At 40.5% G+C, this 22052-nt stretch overlaps 1 protein-coding gene across 7 annotated transcripts in view; it reads right to left on the reverse strand.

Annotated features, from left to right (window-relative positions):
* The window catches only part of bcas3 (BCAS3 microtubule associated cell migration factor), a 937438-nt gene that overhangs the window by 885902 nt on the left and 29484 nt on the right, over positions 1 to 22052 (reverse strand). For all 7 annotated transcript variants that reach the window (XR_007449398.1, XM_049576752.1, XM_049576750.1 and 4 more), the window contains exons 3-5: positions 20949 to 21003; positions 16202 to 16277; positions 14767 to 14873 (exon numbers count right to left, since the gene is read on the reverse strand). Coding sequence is in view for 6 of the 7 variants with exons in the window: in XM_049576752.1 (XP_049432709.1) it covers positions 14767 to 14873; positions 16202 to 16277; positions 20949 to 21003 (238 nt within the window). In the remaining variant the exon portion in view is untranslated. The remainder of the gene's footprint in view (positions 1 to 14766; positions 14874 to 16201; positions 16278 to 20948; positions 21004 to 22052) is intronic.

Raw genomic sequence — 22052 nt, forward strand, 5'->3', positions numbered from 1 at the left:
CAGGTAATTAGTTACTTTTATAGTGCAGTAACTCAGTTTCTAACTCAGTTACTTTTTGGGGAAAGTAACTAATAACTAATTACTTATTTAAAGTAACGTTCCCAACACTGTCAGGGAGTGCCGTTGCCAATAGAGGGGTGTATTGGTCTGTAATGGTGTTTGAGTGGGTGGTGCGTGTCAAGTGGCATCCACATGAATGCCAAGACTCGAGGTTCCTCAGAAGAACATGGCATTGTAACAAAACGATCAATGTCATTCACTTCACCAGTCAGTGATTTCAATGTTTTGGCTGATTGGTGTGTATATATATATATATGTGTGTGTGTGTGTGTGTGTGTGTGTGTGTATATATATATATATATATATATATATATATATATATGTGTGTGTGTGTGTGTGTGTGTGTGTGTGTGTATGTATATATATATATATATATATATATATAATTCACAATGTGAGCTGGGATTGCACACAGCTCTCAACATGGATGTGGCTGAGGTGGTTACTAGCCGAGAACAACAGCGACAACACTGCTGACAGAGATGACAGGGCAAATGTGGGGATGTAGTGTGAACCAGTTGGTGGGGGCTGCATTTCCACGACAAAAACGTCCAGTTACAGTAGGCCAGTGGGATATACACACAGGAACTCACATGAACATCCAAACGCAGCTGGAACGTCTACCACATAAAAGAACAGAGAGACTCAGATTACAACACACACTTACACATGTACATATACATGCATGTACATATACATGCATATATATGCATATAATGGAATATGATAAAGCTTATAGTTAGGGCTAGCTCAGGCTTGCCCTGTACCAGCCCCTAGTTAGGCTGACTTAGGCCTAGTCTGCCGGAGGACCCCCCTATAATACACCGGGCACCTTCTCTCCTTCTCTCTCTCTCTCTCTCTCTCTCGTATTCTATTACTGCATCTTGCTAACTCGGCCATTCTGGATGTCACTAACTCGGCTTCTTCTCCGGAGCCTTTGTGCTCCACTGTCTCTCAGATTAACTCATATCGCAGCGGTGCCTGGACAGCGTGACGTGTGTGGTTGTGCTGCTGTCGTGGTCCTGCCAGATGCCACCTGCTGCTGCTGCCATCATTAGTCATTAGTCATACTTCTATTGTTATTATACACATATGACTATTGTCACACTTGTATACTGCCAGATATTAATACATACTTTCAACATATTGTACCGCAGTAGCCAGAACTATAACTATAATATTATTACTTTCAATAATGTTGTAAGCTACTGTCATTACCTGCATCTCTCTCTCTCTCTCTTTCTCTGTCTCATTGTGTCACGTGGATTACTGTTAATTTGTTATGCTGATCTGTTCTGTACGACATCTATTGTACGTCTGTCCGTCCTGGAAGAGGGATCCCTCCTCAGTTGCTCTTCCTGAGGTTTCTACCGTTTTTTTCCCCCGTTAAAGGGGTTTTTTTTGGGGAGTTTTTCCTTATCCGCTGTGAGGGTCATAAGGACAGAGGGATGTCGTATGCTGTAAAGCCCTGTGAGGCAAATTGTGATTTGTGATATTGGGCTTTATAAATAAAATTGAATTGAATTGAATATGGTGTGTATTCATAAGAGATTGCAATGGGGGTGAAACAATATTTTGCATAGGGCGCTCCAAAAAGCTAGCTAGCCCTGCTAGCTGGTGTGTGGTCTGGACAAGATACAGCTGTCATGGATGAGAGGCACCGCATATTGCCAATGACAAAATGTGATGAACAGATGTCATTGCAACCTTATGTCCCATAGGGCATGAAGAGGAGTCAGTCAGTGGCTACTGATAGTAACACGATTTGAGCTGTTGCCAAGTTTTGACTCCTCATAGCTGACGTAACATTAACATGATCTTCAGCTCATTCACTGTAAAATGCTAGCTGCTGACTCATTAACTAACATTAACTGTTAATATCAAAAACTTTACCTTTAGCTAACTGATGCCTTTATTGTTAATACTAGCAAGCATAGCTCATTGAATTGGCTTGTCCCTCTTGCAGCTGCGACAATCATGAGGTCAGAAACTGGCAGTCCAGAGTCTGGCTCTCTGCTTGTGTATGCAATCATCTTTGTCACAGCTCAATGTAAGGCAAGCCGCCTGGCCTATATGATCTACTGATCTACCTTTGCATTTTTGTTTGTTCCATACATATTTGCATTATTTAGATGTGCTTTCAAAATGTTTCTGGGAAAGGTCGAATGCTATTTATTTTGATATCAGTTTCAAGGACCTTGACAACAAAAATCTGTCTCCCTATGGAACTGAATAGTAAAGTAAGATGCATGAATGCTCATATTATTATGAGTTTATTTTACTTCAATTTAACATTGTAACTTAAGATCCCATGAGAGCCAGTCTTTATGTTTGAAAGCAGATATGAATTACTTCTAACATTATCAAATAATTGCAATAATGCTCTCTCCTGTCAAACTGTTATCCCCACATATTCTGAGATATTCACACTGTGTGTCTTTACTAGAAGATGTAAGGAATGAAATAAAAAAGAATAATATAGAAGGCATTCAAAGTTGTGTGTCAACACTGTAGAGAAATACTAGCCATCAGTTACTTCCCATTACTGCATACAAAATCGCAGTATTAACCATCAAGATATGGCAAGATTTTGACATCCAAGTGTTTACAGGTCACCCCAGAGATCAATCATCAATATCCATCTGAAGATAAAATGAAAAATGCAGCAACCTATTACTACTTAAACACACATACCAATAATCGCTATAATTGAGGCTGATACTTTTTCACAGATTTTTCCCAAATGACAATGATGTGATTTCACACTGAAAACTGTCCTGTCCGCCTACACTGGAGAAAAAATTAGTGAAAAGACTTAAACTCCAGAATCTGTGTCAGCTCCTCAGAATCAAAGAACAGCTTCTTACTGACCCCACAAATTTGTATTGATGAGGGATATAGAGATATCAATGTGTCAGCTAAAAGAAGCCTGACCTTAGCACAGACCCAACATTCTGTCAATTTTAAAACTTTCATGCCAGTTTTGTTAAAAAGTTCTGAGGAAAACAACGGACAACTTTGTTTGGGAGGGGACAAAAAAATCATACAATGCACTGGTAACTTAAAACTTCACTTTGGTGTCTGTATTAAGGAAACTTCCTATCTAAAGTTACAAGTTAACACCTCAACATGTCTGGGACAAAACTGGACATACAACATTTTGTAATATTCATAATGTAATAATGGCTCATAATGTAGTAACGCTTCATAATGTAATAACAGAAATGTAATAAAAGTTCAGAATGTTATAATTGGCTCATAATGTAATAAAATAATGAGCGTATAACGTAATAACAGCTTTGTGCATAATGTAATAACTTATTGCATTATGAGCCTTACTGGCGCCACTCATAATGTAATAACAGCATAACATAACATAATGTAATAATGGCTCATATTGTGAGAAAAGTGTTGCATTATCATCATTTTTAGGTCAAAACTGCACACACTGACAACAAGAGTGCACTCAAGGGCAGAGGTCTGTGTTTGTGTTTGACTGTGATTTGTTTATAGGTTGCTACTTTATTTTGGAACTTGTGCAAGAATGAGAAGAGCGTTTTAGAACCATGTAGTAACAATGGACCAGCTCAAAAGTTCTTAAAATGTAAACACAGCCTGTCAGGACACCCAAGTAAAAACAGTCCAAATAAATTTAACTAAACAATATGCATAAATAATACATAACCATAATTTATAGTTGCCAACAAAAATCAAGTCCAGGGGGCTCATTTGTCAGTGACTGCGCCAGTGTTCACTCAGATCAAGGCTTAACGAAGAGGATGGGATTTAAAAAAAAAAAAAAAAAAGAAAGAAAGAAAGAAAAGAAAAGAAAACTTTACTTCTTCCAATGAATGTCTTTAATATGGACCCATCCAAAGGATATATGTTTAGTCACGATCCAGGCTGTAATCCACCTGGCATTTTGGCTGAAGAGCTGCCTGATATTGGATGCAAGGCCACTATTGCGTCCAGCCACTCTGTATAACCTACTAATACTTATGCAGCAGTCTTCATCCGTCAAATTTAAACTTTCAACCAACTGCTTACCTGCAACAATGAGACATTGGAAGTGAGCATGGCACTCTCAAAGGCCCAAAATACCTAACACGAGTGCCACCTAGTGGCTCAACTTTATACATCTTACATAATAAAATGTGAGAATGCAATTACGATTAAATAATTCTTGGTTTCACTAATTTAGTTAACTACGCGCTGAAACCCATGCCGTTTGCTTTATTTGCACCTCTAAGATGTAAAAATGATGATAATGCAGCAGTTTTCTCACAATATGAGCCATTATTACATTATGAACTGTTATTACATTATGAGCAACGCCAGTAAGGCTCATAATGTAATAGGTTATTACATCATTACATTACGCGCAAAGCCGTTATTAAGTTATGTGCTCATGATTTTATTACATTATGAGCCGATTATTACATTATGAGTTGCAACAAATACAGCTCCACATCCCCAGTACATCCACTGACACTTGCTGCAGACAATTTTCTTCAAGCAGGTCATTTCATCTCAACACGTATGCATACAGACTATTAGTCCACAACAGTCTGCCTCTTATCAGGCTGTGGTGGATGACACCTCTCCATGGTAAGACGGCAGTAATCTACATCGCCTCAACAGCTCTGTCAGCATCCATACAACCAGTTAGAATTCCTCATCTTGTGAGTGTGTGAAAGTGTGTGTGTACACGTGTATGTTCATACTCTGCCAGGCCATTACAGAGGGTGTTGGCTTAGCAACTGTCACAAACACTTCAAAACCACTCAAGAGCCAGAGACTAAGGCACCTTCAGTGCTTACTTAAAACCTTGCAAAAAACACAACCCAGAAATATCCCATGTACTTCTAAAACTAAAAGAATGAAAAAAACGAGGAAGGAACGAGGTGTGATAACAAGCACACCTGCACTGTGTGAATCAGAATTGGCATTCAAATAAAACTGAAAGAGGAGCCTCACCAAGCTTGTATCTCACTGGGAGTGTGCAGTGTGGCTAAAACAGCTGTAATCCTCTGCACCACCATAATGACTGCAACAGAAACTCTGTTAGCAGCACAGGAGTCGCCACATCACAGTGTTCAATGTGTGTGTTCACGGGTAAAGTAGGAGTGTGTCCTCTTAACCGCAGCCTGTGGATGTTTACAGAGAGAATGATTAAGGACTTTGGTGTGTTTAGATCTAACAGGATGTATGTGAAGTTTGCATGTTTCTGTGACAGCCTGTACATGAAAGGCGATACTGGGTGAGTGACGCCTTTGCACAGTTGTGGGTAATTTGTTAAGTCACAGAGCAGACAAACTTTACAAGACTGACTTTAAAGACGTGAAGCTTCTTCTATCTTGCCCTTTCGGCTAAGGAAGAGTTCTGAGGTTAAACATTGGTCCAGTCATGAAAACATGTTTGAGTGGAAAAATGTATTTCATCATGCAGCTTGCAAAAATTAGCAGTAACCAAAAACAACACTTATGTCTGGCAGTATTTATAGCGTGCATGCCTTTATGACCATTGTTTTAATTTATTTATTTAATATAAGACTCAATCTCTGTGGTCCACCTCTGACCTGTAAATAAAAGAGGTCATATTAACAAGCTTATATTATCAAAAACTCTCCATCCTGTGGCCATCTTCCACATTACATCATGAATGTGCTGGAACTCATTGAGTTAGCTGACTACACAACCATCATTGGCCTGTTCTCTGGCAACGATGACACAGCTTACAGTGAGGAAGTCAGAGCCCTCACATCTTGGTGCCATGACAACAACCTCCATTTCAACGTCAGCAAAACAAGGAAACTGACTGTGGACTACAAGAAGCAACAGACATAAAGACATGACCCCATCTCAGTCAGTGGGACTACGGTGGAGAAAGTCTGCAGCTTCCTCAAAGGGGATTTATGGTTGTGCGTAGACCCTACGCACGTAGCCTCCGCACGTCGCCTATGCAGTTGTGAACATTTTTACTTCTGCGGTGGTGTGTCTGTGTCACTCTGCAGTTACAACTCCAAAAAACTAGTCGGCAGAGGAGGTTTCTGTGAAGTGCTGTAAAGTTTAATTGATTCAAAACACACATTAAATATGGCTTTATGGAGACAATTTCAAACATAAGTACACAAATTGACTTCACTACAACTTGCAGCATTCACAGACAAACACTTGTGCTAATCCGGACACATTTTCCCTACAAATACAACATGCTAACATTCTACATTGTATAAATTAACCTAGCAACTAGTGATCTTCTCATATAAAACCAGGGACAAAGGTAACGGCACACAATTTGGCTCCATTGCAACTCACAAACTTCACTGACAAAACAACTGTCTTATATTAAATATGTTTTTTTAAACAAATACACCATGCTAACATTATTAGCACAAGCCTATGGCATTTTACATTGTATTGATTAGCCTAGCGGCCAGCGATCTTTCCCTCTTCTCATATAAACCAGGAACAACGGCAACATTTAACAAAGGTAACAGCACATAATTTGGCTCCATTACAACTCACAAGGTTTACCGACAAAACAATTGTCACACTAAACATGTTTTCCAATCAAATACAAAATGCTAACTTTATTAGCACAAGCCTATAGCATTTTACATTGTATAAATTAGTCTAGCGACGAGCGGAGATTTCCTCTTCTCATATGAAGCCAGGATAAATCCCAAAGTATTAATCCCTGAAGGATAAATCACACACAAGACTTAAAATGCTATTTTAAGAGAGGCCTTGCTGTCTTCACAATTTATTGTTTCTTATCAGTGAACTAAAAGTAAATACAAGCTCCGTTCCCACTGAGGGAAATGGTGTCAGTATACAGCAACAGACAGGAGGTCTGCGTCACTACAACGCATAGTTAAAATGCTGGGGAGGTGCACGTTAGGCTATGGCGTAGGTTACCACATAGGCTCTACATCGATGTGGAGCCTACGCCATAGCTACGGCGTCAATTCAAGGCAGAACTATAAAATGCGTGTCAGGGTTCATATTGGTGAGGACCTGACCTGGACTCACCACACAGACACCATCACAAAGACAGCTGGACAGTGTCTCACCAACAGTCAGTAAACACTGGGGAATAAAAGACACTCACTGTTTTGAAAGTGAAATTCTTTCCCAGTCTTGCCCAATATATGACTTCACTTGCTCAACAGTCCGAGGTCTCTATTGTCGAATTTTGCGCTTCAAAATAAGCCACATATTTTCAACAGGAAACGGGTCTGGACTGCAGGCAGGTCAGTCTAGTAGTCTCACTCTTTTACTATGAAGCCATGCTATTATTACGTGCAGAATGTGTCTCACTGTCTTGCTGGAATAAGCAGGGACGTCCCTGAAAAAGACACTGTTACGCCAGGGCCAAACCGGACGCGGAAGCGCTGCGAATAGCCTCGAAGCACTGAGAGGCGAATCCAGTTTCCTTTCGGCACTCATGTTAACTGATTGTGTCATTGGCTCCGCAGCGATTGTTTCAGCGCCTGGTCTATTTTCTGCGCAAGCCGCGAGCGAATGTGTCAAGCCGGGCAGGAATATAGGCTACACATATTAGTCAGTGGTATCTAAACAGAGCACGAGAGAGATGAACACACACACACACACACACCCACACCCACACCCACTAACACACACACACACACACACACACACACACACACACACAGACAAACAGAGAGATACCCATGATGGAAAAACGGCCCCAAATGTGACAGACACAACAGCTGGGAGCAGGAGCGCTTGTCGACCGGCATGGAGAAATGCGCGTCTGATGTGAACGGGCTCACGCGAGAATTTCGGCGCGCTGCGCTTTGCAGCACTTCGTCGGCAGTGTGGCCCTGGCGTTAGGATGGCAGCATATGTTGTTCCAAAACCTGTATGTACCCTTAAGTATTCATGGTGCTTTCACTGATGATGACATGATGTCTAAAAAAATAAAAAATAAAAAAAATAATTTAAACTGGGGACTCGTCAGACCATTTAAGACTAGACTTATGAATTTCCTTTTTGATACAGCTTATAGTTAGGGTTGGCTCAGGCTTGTCTTGGTCTAGCCCCTTGTTAGACTGACATAAGCTTAGAATGCCAGGAGACCTCCTATATAATACACCAAGCCCCTTTTCTCCTTCTCCCTCTCTCCTTAGTTTCTGAAAAGTTGTTTCTTCTTCACTTGCTAACATTCACGTCCTATTACTGCACATCGCTAACTCGGTTTTACTGCATGTCACTAACTCGGCTTCTTCTCCGGAGCCTTTGTGCCCCACTATCTCAAAGGTTAACTCATGTCGCAGCTACAGATGATGTGTCGTGGTTGTGCCACTGCCGTGGTCCTGCCTGATGCCTCCTACTGCTGTTATTATTAGTCATACCTCTACTGTTATTATACACATATGATTATTATAGTCACATACACATACAATCATATATTAATACTGTAGGATTAAGTAAATGGAGAGAAGTGAGATGGGCCACTCTGAGAGTCAAATGTTTATGGCTTTGCCCGCGGTCTCACCTCAAAGTTAAAGAACTCTTTCACCGTCATCCTGGCATCAGGAGTGGTAAAGGGATCAATTGGAAACCATCTAGATCTCAGTTTGCTGATTACCATCCTGGGAAAATCCAGCGTTATGACAACTCAGCCAGATTAACTGCCAGACTAAGGTCAGTAACTATGCTTTTAAAGGGATAGTGCACCCAAAAATGAAATTTCAGCCATTATCTACTCACCTTCATGCCGAGGGAGGCTCTGGTAAAGTTTTATAGTCCTCACATCCCCTGCGGAGATCGGCGGGGGGAGCGGCTAGCAGACCTAATGGCTGACGGCGCCCCAGACTAACGTCCAAGAACACAAAATTGAAACCACAAAATATCTCCAACATGCTCACCCGTAGTGATCCAGGTGTCCTGAAGCCCCGACATAAAAAGTTGTTTCGAAAAACGTCATATGAACTCTGTTTTGAACCTCACTGTAGCCTGTAGCTCTGACTGCTTCTCTGTGCTCCACGCTTACGTGTGCGTGCTTGCGTGAGACCAGCGAAAGCATGAGCTATTTCTATATAGTGTGTATGGATAGTGTATATCCATACCTTTAAGAAACTGTCTCCGAGTCCGCCCCAGGTCACTTCTAGGACGAAACGATTTACGGCACACGTCATCTTACCTCGCTGCTTACATTTATAGTGCTTCTTATAAATAGTCGCTATTCCTCCTCCTCGACCCGACATCCGTGGGGAGTTAAAATAGTAGCAATCATCGGGTAAAAGTTCTGTGAAAGCACTGGACTCGCCAACAGTCACCCACGTCTCAGTCACACAGAGAAAATCCAATCCTCGGGAAGTCAGGAAATCCTTCAGGATAAACGTTTTGTCCGCTAGCGATCTAGCATTTACCAGCCCAATCCTGGCAGGAGCCAGCGGGTACACAGCGTTAGCTGTCTGGGGAGCCACACGCAGAGGCTGCAGGTTGCGCAGATTCACCCCACGCCAGCGGGGACGAGGAAAACAGGGGCCACGGGGCTGGAACACCTCATCCGGGCCGACGACGGGTACCAGCCAGCCGTCGAGAAGGTCCAGCGAGTGCCGAGAAATAAAGAGGCGAGGCACCGCTCCATACTCAGTCCAAGATGCTGTTGAAGTGCTCGCCAAACAGGCCTTCAACCTTACCAGCCGACCGCTGCGTTTACCCCGGCGGCGGTGGCGCTTACGCCGGAGAGGTGGAGCTGGGGCGCAGCAGAGGTTAGCTGGGATCTCCGATAGGAGTGGGGGTAAAGTTAAAGCGTCTTTATGACAATACGCGCTAGAGCTCATGGGAAATGTAGGCTTCATTCCGGCAAAACACTACCGCTTTTGTTCACAGGATCGCCAAAATCAACTCAAAATTAAAGTTCCTTGTAGGGGCTTTAAGTTTCCTTCGACATAGAGTAATGTCGCCCAAACAAGCCCACTCAACCTGGTCGGATTATTCTATTAAGCTCGGCCCATCTCGCTCACTTTTTTCTTTTACTTTACTTTTAATTCACTTTTTACTTTTACTTCACTTTACTTTTACTTTCCCTTTTTCATTTTTCTCTCTTTTGCTTCCGTTCTTTTGCCATCCTTCCTTCTAGTTATACTCTTTATGCTTTAACCCGTTACGCTCTTATACTCGCTTCCCACGTAACAGTTTCTTTTCTTACAATCAAAATTACTTTTAAGTTTTGCTCGCCACGTCCAGGATTGCCTTTTTTTTTTTTAATATACTTTATTAATCCCCCTGAGTTGTCATTAACACACAGGTCTGAAATACACACACAAGGGGGGTTTGGTGCCTTGCTCAAGGGCACCTCGGCAGTGCCCAGACGGTGAACTGGCACCTCTCCAGCCACCAGTCCATGCTCCATGTGTTAATAATAACTTTGATAAGAATATCGAGCGGCCGACGAGATTGTTTTCAACCATATTATGAGCGACTAGCCACAACCAAATAGAGGAGCGACTATTCGACCAGCAACTGCATCAAAGATTCATCGGATCCAGCGCTGCCAGCCACTTGCCAAAGCTGTTCCCAAAGCAGTGGTTCCTTTCCAAAACCAAGAGACTTTCCACAGCCTAAGTTAACCAACGTTTGAGGACCTGGAAGCCTGGGAGCCTCAAAGCGACAGTTCGGGTCCCCTGAGGAACGTCAACCTGAGTATAAGCTGCTAAAACGTAAACTAAACTAAACGCAAAACTTCCCTCACCTGATGCAGCCGCTGTGTCGTGATGAGAGTTGATGCTGAATAGGAGACTTAGTTATTTTGGTCTTAATTTAGGTTTTGTTGGGTAAATGGTAGGAATGGGCATCAATCTTCGATTATCGATGATTGATTGTTAAGGATTTTGATCAATCACAAATAATTTTGCTCGATAGTCGCTGTGTTTCCCCTACAAAACATCATAAACAGACAGAGGCTCTCATCGCTCTCCAAAGCCTTGGCGCCATTGAAAGACGGAGGTTTCGCTGAAAACTGAAGCCTGTAACCCCTGGCTGGCAACGGTTGTAAACACCCAGGGGTGAACTGCGCATGCGTGCCATTCTTCTTCTTTGGCCTGGGGGGTTGAAGCTCAAAACTGGGGCAGCTGCAGTCTATTGTGGCGACAGTCTGCACTGCACTTTTTTGTTTTCTCTCCTTTGAAATACTCGTTTATCAATTAATCGATAATTGATCGTTAATTTTTTTGATGATCAAATAATGAATTTTGATTGTTTGCCCATCCCTAGTAAATGGTTTTACGTATCACCGCGTATCAATTTATCTACAGCCACATACTCTCTCACTATTGCCAAACTAAATAACTGCCAAAAGTGTTACCTCTTGCCTTAATCCATTTATACATACTGTTGATTTTGTGTCATGTCATATCATTTCACTATTCGTTTACTCAATTGTTCAACATTTAGCCCTAAATAAATCTTCATTTATCGGCAAGTGGTTGTCTGTGAATATTTATTTTGAACAGGAACTAAGATCAATGTATAGAGAATTCATAACCCTGGTATTGAGATTGATCCATGATTGATAAGTGTACTGACAAATTAATAATTGGTTTTCAGAGTTATTAATTTGATTACAGTCACTTCCCTTCTAAGTGAAGGTGGTGCCCCAAATTTATGACAAGTGCAAACATTTTCTAAAGGTATTGCTCCTACAATATATACTTGCAACATATTGTATCACAATTACGGTTATCATAATATTATTGCTAAAACTAATGTTATTGTAGCTATTGTCATTACCGTCTGCCCTGCATCTCTCTCTGGCTCGGCCTCTCAGTCGCTTTCTGTCTCAATTTTTCTCTCTGTCTCTCTTTATGTATCATTTTGTCATATGGATTACTGCAAATGTGTTATGTTGATCTGTTCTGTACAACATCTATTGCATGTCTGTCCATCCTGGATGAGGGATCCCTCCTCAGTTGCTCTTCCTGAGGTTTCTACCTTTTTGTTTCTCCCTGTTAAAGGGTTTTTTGGGGGAGTTTTTCCTTATCCACTGTGGAGGTCCAAAGGACAGAGGGATGTCGTATGCTGTAAAGTCCTCTGAGGCAAATTGGGATTTTTTCACTTTGTGTCAATCCATCTCATCTCTGATGAGCTCAGACCCAGAGAAGTCGGAAGTGTTTCTGTATGTTGTTGATATCTGGCTTTCACTTTGCATGCTAGAGTCTTAACATGCATTTGTAGATGCAGCAACAAACTGTGTTTACTGACAACACTAAGGTTTTTCTGTATTCCCTGTATATTTTTATGATATTATGGATTGTAGATGACAAAATCCATAAATTCCTTGCCATGGCGCATTGAGAAACATTATTCTTTGTCCGTTGGACTGTTTGCCTATGCAGTTTCTTACCAGGTTATAAACCTTGCGTTGTCCTTGCTTGTGAACAACTCAGCCTTTTGAGGAAGCCCCTTTAATACCAAATTATGACCCTTATCACCTGTTCAACTGTGGAATGTTCCAGATGTTTTTTGAGTATTCCACAACTTTCCCAGATTTTTACTCCCCCTTATGTCATATTAACATACATTTATGTATATATGTAACTATGTATGCCTGTATGTGTATCTTGCGGACATCTGGTTAGTTTAGATACAGTTTGTCAATATGTGTGTATGATTTTGTTTAGTTGAGTGTAGGTACTTGGAACACCTGCTAGTACTGAATTGATTCACACTTATTCTTTGTCACAGTTTAAAATGGCTCAAAAGGCTCCCTAGGGCTAAATGACCACTTCAAACTGAAGAGGACATACCCAAGATAGATGAAAAGAGCATTCCACTGTAGATTTGGGTGTTGGAAGTCTTTTTGTACTTACATCTATCTTTTGGCATTTCCATTCTGCTGAACTCCAAAAGCACCTTTTGATTGGCTGCACTTGCTGTTAACAATAAATGTCTGTACACAACACACTTATTCATTTTGTGTATTTGTCCTTCTCTTTTGTCTTTCTCTTTTGTTTTCTTCACAACCTTTATTCAGAAACAAGTTGTGAAATTCAGTAGGACCTTGGGACTTGTTTTAGTGTGTTAGAGCCCTGAGCAGTTCTGTTTGGATCAAATACTCTCTGTATCACAGTCAACACTGTCACCTAGTGGCCAAAGGCAATACAGTTTTGTATTTAAACAGTGAAAAAGGGGAGACACTGGTCATTGTCACTGGTCCATTTTTTAAAACACTATGATCTTTTTTTATGATCTTTATAATTTCATTATTTTATTTTTCTGGAAGATTAGTTAGATTATTATTATATGTGTGTGAGTGTGTGTGTGTGTATATATATATATATATATATATATATATATATATATATATATATATATGAAGTCGTTCGGTAGTTTCTAGCAAGATCACTGCGAAACAAATTTTATTTATTTTGTATAGTGTCGAATCAACCAGATCTGTGTGAGGGCCATGCAGCTGGAAAAGATGGGACTGTGTGAAAGCGTAAACAGCCTGGCTTAAGTACCTGGCCCAACTGCACATGCACGCCGCAATATTGATGACCATTTGAGTGCTTTCATGTTATTTTATAATGTACTGGACATGGCCGCACTGAATACCTGGGTCCTGTACCGGCGCTGCATGGTTGCCAACATGACCATGTATCTTTGCCAAGATGTCAGCAATGTTCATTTTTCTAAGATAAAACCCAGATCTATATCAATATTACCACAAAGTAATTACTGCCATGGTAAGATTTATATAGTATTCATAACATGACTAAAAGTCATACAGCATAGTAATTGCTGCTTGTAAATCTACGGCCATCTTGACTTTTGGGGAACTCTATTTGTCACTGGACCGGACCTTTGCGCACTATTGAGCAGAGTGGCCATCCATTGGTCGCTGCCCATCCTCATCGTGGTTGTCATTGTTGTCATTGTCCTTGTCCACTGTATTTGTCCAAGTCATCTCACTTGGGCTGTTGGCGGTTGTAACTGGCAACGGTGACGTTAGCTCTGAGGTGCTACCGCAAACTGCATTTTCATCAACACTGATGTTGTTGTTGGTTTCAGCGTCATATCCAGTTGTTTGGGCAGTAAAAAAAGCTTGTAATTTAGGCAGTGCTGCAATATATTTTTTAGCATCCTCTCTTTTTTTCTTTTTATCCCAACCGCTTGAGAGTCGCTTCATTTTTCTCTCAGGTTAGTAGCCTATTTCTCTCGCACTTTTCTCTGTTTACCTCATGTCACCTGCATTCATCTTTCCGGGTTGAAGGTCATGGAATAGTCCATTGTAGTGTGACTGGGGGGGTGGAGTGGCGAGACAGATACCAACCACTAATGAATTAGATATGCTGATGCTACTTTGATATATATGTTTTTTATGAAATAGTTATAAGTAAGCTTGACCATGTTAATGAATTTTTCATAGTGGGGGTGGGCTGAATGTTGGGGGCCTCCCAAGGAGGACTCCCCACCGGGGCCTCAGGCAGTTGCCTGCCTAAGCCTTATAGTAAAGTCCGCCCTTGCTTTTGAGAGTCAATTAGCCCCTTCGCACTTGTACAAAAGAGCTGTAGCCAAACATTGCTCTATAGTGAACTAACTAACAAGGTTAGAGTGTTTCAGCACACATGTCCATTTGAATGTATCATTGAAATGAAACTGATGGCATAAAAGTTCCAGGAAGAAAATGGTGAGGTAGCAGTTTTACTGGCCCATTAGGCATGTGACTTACAGATACGCTCCAGATCTGCATCCCGTCAGTGTAGCCAATCATGAGGCAAAGAGGAGGGTCGGTAGTACCACTGTGCATCTCCATAAACTCTGGATTGCGGGCAGTATCTGTTCAAACAGAAAGTGAGACATTTGGTGAAGTTTAAGTGGAGGATGTGTTGCCGATGTAGTAATATCCTTGATTCCATCATGTCAGTTTTTAATGCAGTGCCATCTGAGGGATCACAATTACAGGCATTCAATGCTGGTTTTCAGCCTTGCCCTTTTTATGCAGAGATTTCTCTGGATCCTCTGAATCTTCTGATAATATTATGGATTGTAGATGGTAAAATTAATAAATTCCCCGCAACTGTGCTTTTACAAACTGTTGACCTGCTTGCCCACAAAGGGTCTCTCACAAGTGGGGAACCTCAGGCTATACTTGCATGTGAACAACTGGGCCTTTTGAGGATGCCCCTTTCATACACCATCATGTTCCTATCACCTGTAACCAACTAACTTCTGCACTTGTGAAATGTTCCAAACAGAGGTTTTTTGAACATTCCACAACTTTTCCAGTCTTTTGTTGCCCCATCCCACCTATTTTTGGAACGTGTTGCAGGCATCAAATTCAGAATTAGTGTATATTAACAAAAACAATAAAGTTTACAGGTTTCCCCACACATTAATTTATTTGTTGAGGCCCACCACAATAACATCTGGCGCCACAAATTGATTTTATTTATTTTTGGAGGTGTACCATTCATTAGAAGCGCTACTGGAATACAAATACCATTCGGTTATTCATTGCACCACACTTTCAGAGCAGGGAGTGCACTCAGGGCACTGACAGAGCAGCAGAATGGCAGGCTCAGTGGAAGTGAAACTTAACTGTTCATTGCACTTGGTCTAAAAGTTTGCCTTCACTTACAACTGCAAGAGCTACTGTACATCCATCAATCTGATCAGATCAGCTTTGATCACATAGACCAATCAGTTATCCACTCGAAATTGCTGCTGAGGAAAAAAGAACTAATGAAGAGTTCCACCCGCACTGCATTCACGTTCTCTGTTATATGACGGCTGGTCTCATCCTCTGCTCAGAGGATAAGGTGCTCCCAAATGTCATTGCTTTCCCAATTTGTAGACATTTACAGGCACTGTTCTTTTCTTTGAGTTTGCTGCTAATTGGAAGCAGCTGTTTTTTAAAATCTCGTGCAGTGTGGCTGCCAAAATAACACGTGATCAAAACGTCACACCTCCGCCCCACCTGGTCATATCTTTCCAGCTCTACATTTTACACTGACCTTTTTTTAGTGCTGTTACTACCTCTGTTCCTAGGTCAGAGGCAAGACCACTCTGTCCCCTCTTTCTTACCTTACATACAGAATGGCAAGGCAACATAACAGTGCAATATTCCCACCTTGAACAGACAGTTTAAAAGAGGCTAGACTTACCATTGACGTCAGCTTTCTCAAATCGAACCCAAATTATCTTCTCTTTTTCATCAGTGAGTGGAGCTCCGGTATATGCCTATAGTTTGGAAGAAAGAACAGAGTGTGGACAAAATGTATACAACAATACCGCCCAACATACCTAATACAACTCTATCATTCAAATTCTGATAAATACATTAGTTTACTAGCCCAATGTATGTTTGTAGGAGAGTTAACAATCAAGAATAGCTGGTAAATAACTTGTATACGGTCCAAGTGTACATTATTTTTGACTGGAGGCTCAGGTATGCAAGGTTTATGGTTTATGGTAATGTCAGTGTTTCCTCTATATGCAACTAGCAGCGGCGCACCACTGCTGAAATATGACTGCCGCTGCTGATGTATTTTTTTAATTTTTTTCGTCTTAGCTCTTTAGAAACTACTGCTTATATTATTTAGTGCTACATATCCAGGTCAATTTGCACACTTGTGAGTAAAGCATGTAAGAGGAGAGGGCTCCATCTTATCTCTTCATAAACTAAAGTTATATTATTTTGCGCGACAGACGCTTCATACAATGACATAACAATATAGCCTACTATTTATCGTGTTATACGGTTAAACATTTCACCTTATAACGTGATGACTTATATTCTTATAATGTAAGACTTATGTCTGAATGAGGAAATGCTGTGCGGAGATTGGATAAATCGAAGAATACTGCTCATTTACACAAATGGTTTCAAGTTCTACTTCATGCTTGGGTTGAGGCATGGCAAGATTCCGCTGTTATGAGCAAAGTGGATGTTATTGTCATAAATATACTTACACTAGGAAGGATTTTAAAATGCATGGGGGGGCTCTAGGCTGCAACCGAATAGTCACCATTTCTGGAGTCAGTGCGAGTATTTTTTACAACTACTAGCTCGTGCGCGACCTGCAAATTTGCGGGCGTTTTTATTTCATGTTGGAAAACGGGGGAGCGAGTCCGCCAGTGTAGGTTAATGTGTGTGAGAAGGGGGAGAGTCAGAGAGTGAGTGATGGTAACTGTGAGGATCATGTCACCTTCACTCATCAGTAGGCTCATTCCAGATGAACTGCACTGAGGCGGTGACAAGCTGCGGTCAGGTCAGCAGCTGAATCCAAATGTCCACCCTGTGGATTTGCGGACTGAACCATTGCAAACTTCAGCAGTACGTAGTGTGAAGTGTTTACTGACATAACGTAAAATCTGCAAGGGCAGAGACTGCATGCGACTGACTGACAGCCCTCGAGATCGTTTTACCCGTTTTCTTGGAAACGTTAAATTTTCGCTGCTGTCATATAAGTTGATGAACAGTGCCTACTCATCTGTCCCTGCAGATAATAAGATATAAATCCCACGTATAGCCTTTTTGGTGACTGAACAAAAATGTATTAATACATTTCTGTATAACAGGCGACACACCAGAAATGTTTGTAATTAAGGACTATAACTCAATAAATTGGGCATTACTGGCCGCCTTCTGTTGATTTTTCAGACAATTTTCAGCCTGTTAGACTGCACAGCCTGATAGGCTGCAATAATAAAATGTATTTTCAGTCCCTCTACAGCCTAGATTTATACATATTTCTGTAGTCAGGGCTTCACATCTATACAAATGCTACTTTAAGAATCCTCACATCCCACTGACCACAAGTCTGTGTAATGCTTAATAATTTAATAATTAAAACAGTACAATGTTAATGTATAGTACACTACATATAGTTTATGATACAGTTAAAATGGCCAAAAATGTGAATAACTGCATTTCAGGAGGTTTTAAGGCATGCCCCTAAATTTTCTGCTTCTGCTCCTAAATTTTTTCAGTTAGGGCTACAGTGCTCCTACTAAAAAAAAGTTAGTCTGGAGCCCAGCGTGGGGTTGTAAAGAAGGATGAATGAGTTGGACCCTCTGGAGGTAGCGTCATTTCTCATAGATCAGCTGGAGGGGTATTATTATTCAATTGACGTTCGTTCAATGAATGTCAATTGTTTTAAAGATTATACTTTTATTATGTTCAATAAAATTGTTTTATCCTAAATCTTGAGACACCTCATATGTAAGCTAGACAGACATTTCACCAGCTCATTACTGTGCACAAATGTACTGTATACACTTAGTCCTAAAGAGCCCTTCTGGTGTCAGTAGATACATAGAAACATCCCAGCAGGCTGTGCTTTGCAAGCATACAAAAAGTTTTGCACGTGTGAATTTTTTTTTACATGCCCATGCTTCACCTCCGCTGCTACAACTACATCTTGGGGGAAACACTGAATGTACTTAATTCAATTCATTTTTTTCTTTTCCTTTTTTTTATTCTCAACACAAACGACCATACTGATTTTTTTTTTTTTTTTTTTTTTTTTTTTGATGTTGTAAGCTCATTACAATATTTTAAGTGATTTCTCAACTTTCATGTTGCCTTAGTGTTCCGTTATCTCAAATATGATTTGGAATTTACCTTACTGAGATGTGACACTTGACTGACACAGATAATACATCACAATAAACATTTGATTGCTATTGTTTTGTCATCTTTACACATATTTTAGATGTTATAGCAAAATGAGGCAGGGAGTCTTATAAAAAGTCCTATTGGTACATTGATTTTTCTGGCACCTTTGCTCATCGGTGCTTTTTTCCCCACACCTGACTCTTCATTCTCACCATGGCTCACAACTGCATTACCAGATATCAAAACATCATTCTAATAAAATTATTTAAGCTTTAAGACTAGTGCTGTGTCTCCACACCATACTACATACTCATAGTATAAAGTATATAAAATATACTAATTAAAATTTTATAGTTAGTATTTTAAAAAAAAAAAAAATCAATGTGGCTATTATACTAACTAGGGGTGGGGGAAATTTCCGATTCTTAGATGCATCGTGATTCAGACGTGGACGAATCTGAATCGATTCACAAACGTCCAAATTTCGATTAACTGGAGTAATACAGAAGGTTCTAAATGATGCAGAACTAAGAAGCGCGGTATGCGTCATCTCCGGGACACTCTGGGATGCGCACCTGGAGCGGACATGCTGACACGCGCACAAAGGAAAACAAACATGGCTGACCGCCACCCACCTTGCCGTGAGATCCGAACAGCTCCTTCTAATTTAAAAGCAGACGTGTGGAAATACTTCCGCTTCTACAACGTTGACGGCGGAAGCGAACTGGACAAGAGCCACGTTATATGTAAGCTGTGTCGTGCTAAAATAAAATACTTTGGCAACACAACAAACATGAGAAGCCAAGTAACTCGATTCCACCTGACGGAGCAGTCAGGGAGACAGCAGGCTGTTGTTGCTGCGGCTACTAGTGGCGCTACCGACCAGAGAAAAACCGAGGCAGCAATTAGAAAGCTGCCACCCTCATCTGACAAGGCCAAGCGAATTCCGAAGGCCGTCGCAGCATTTATTGTCAAAGATTTGCGTCCTTATTCCGTCGTGGAAAATCAAGGATTTCGAGCACTGCTGCATACAATGGAGCCCAGATACACCATCCCATCCCGATGCTATTTCACCGACACGGCCATCCCGACACTCTACCATCAAACCAAAACAGAAGTCATGGCCTCGCTGTTGAAGGCAGGTAGGAACGCAGTTACATGTGATGCGTGGACGTCTGTCGCCACCGAATCATTTGTTACTCTAAGTTAACTACGCATTTTATCTTGTGATTTAGATACCTGTTGTTACTTTTGGTTCCGTACAACAAAGTTGTAACTTTCCAGTTTGCATGCATTTCCATTTATATGTTTACTAATATATAATGGAAATTAATTCAACTGTTTCTTATTACAAATGCTCTGTTTTTAAAAATTGCAAGTGTTGAATGCTTATTCAGTGAGAGAAAAAGAAATGTGTGTTGTGAAAAAGTGCATCAATATACATAAATTAAAGATAATAATAATCGCTTTATAATCGAAACGTAGCCCCTGAATCATAATCGTTATCGAATCACAGAGGTGCCCAAAGATTCCCACCCCTAATACTAACAGTGCACTGTCAGAGGTCAATCAAACAGCAACCCTGGAATTAAAGTGGCAAAATTGATGTCAAAATATTTTTATTTTGGGTTCGTTATTTTGTTTTCTGAAATCTCTCTGGAGCTGTTTCAAACGCCAGTGTTGTCATGCTACTGGAACTTCTAATTTCAATACAATATCTTGAGAAATATCAATATTCGATACCAATTCGGATACCCTGGGAAAAAATAACATTGAGAGCATAAAAATTACATTTTGCATTAAAAGATAAAAATTTATTAAGGCTATAAAATAACAACACCTTTTTTTAAGTTAGTAGCAGAGAACAGTAGAATGACTGCAAGACATATTAACAGTAAAAGAGAGTGAGAAAGCGTAGCTATTAGCGGTGTATCAATAATGTGGGAAATGAAAACTGAAATCATTTCAAGTATTCTGAATTGATATGTATTAATTAATCGATATTTGACAACCCCTCTCACCACACCTGCAATTTTTTCTGGAACTGTGTGTAGCTCCACCATTTCCTTTGTGCATTCCATTGTGGAACAACAGTGTCCATCAACAGCACACTACAAAATTTATGTGTTTGCATAGTGACATTGTTGAGTATACTTAATTTTGTCACTTTTCTAGTATGAAAACAACAACATACTCTAGATGGGCTATATTTATTAAAATTAGTACAGTAGTGGGAAATTAGGACTTGTAACAGCTGTTAGTATGAGAGAATAGATGATGGAGGAAGTTACCTGGGGGACCACATCCTGCAGGAAGGTCACAACACTTTCCATGTAAGACTGCTCACTGTGACAACATAAAGCTCATGTCAGTTCAAATAATCATGGATTTATGGGCAATACTACTACTAAGACTACCTCTTGAAGCTCATCCAGAGAATGCCAAGAGTGTGCAAAGCAGTAATCAGAGCAAAGGGTGGCTATTTTGAAGAAACTAGAATATAAAACATGTTTTCAGTTATTTCACCTTTTTTGTTAAGTACATAACTCCACATGTGTTCATTCATAGTTTTGATGCCTTCAGTGAGAATCTACAATGTAAATAGTCATGAAAATAAAGAAAACGCATTGAATGAGAAGGTGTGTCCAGAAGGTGTGTCCAAACTTTTGGCCTGTACTGTATGCAGATGTATATGTATGTACATGTGGATATATGGATATATATGTATATATAATGAACACAACACTGACTTAGTGTAAAGGGAAAAAAAAGGAAAAAAAAAAAATCTCACAGGGTGCGAATGTACACTTCACATACCCCACCCAGTATTCTCCCTTTCCTTCTCTATTTTTTTCCCTCCTTCATGCCCCCCCCCCTACCGCACACACAAATACACTCCATGTAACCCCTTTGTTTTTCAGGTTTGTGAATACCTCAAGGCGCAGGCACTTCTGGTTGTTGAACATGCTTGTATATATTCTAATGCTCTGCTCCATAACTCTGCGATGCTTCACCATGACACATCGGTTGACTGTAATACATACACTTAACAATTACATATACTCATGCAAAATCCATGCAGATAGAAACTCACATAGAAACACACACAGATTATTCTCCATACCCACACACAGTATGATAAAACCCCCACTTTGTCAATGTCACACCTAAACTTGGTATCCTGGAATGTACATGGCATCCGCTCACAGGCGAAAAAAATTAAAGTGATGGACTTTGTCACAAAATTGAAATCAGATATTTTTCTCCTACAAGAAACCCACTTGCTAAAGTCAGAAGAAAAATCTCTTAAAGATCCAAATTTTAATCAAATTTTTTCATCCTGCTATAACAACAGACAAAGAGGTGTCTCTATCATGGTCCACAAGAGACTACCA

Source organism: Epinephelus fuscoguttatus, linkage group LG5 (assembly GCF_011397635.1).
Source record: "Epinephelus fuscoguttatus linkage group LG5, E.fuscoguttatus.final_Chr_v1".
In the NCBI taxonomy this organism is placed as follows: domain Eukaryota; kingdom Metazoa; phylum Chordata; class Actinopteri; order Perciformes; family Serranidae; genus Epinephelus; species Epinephelus fuscoguttatus.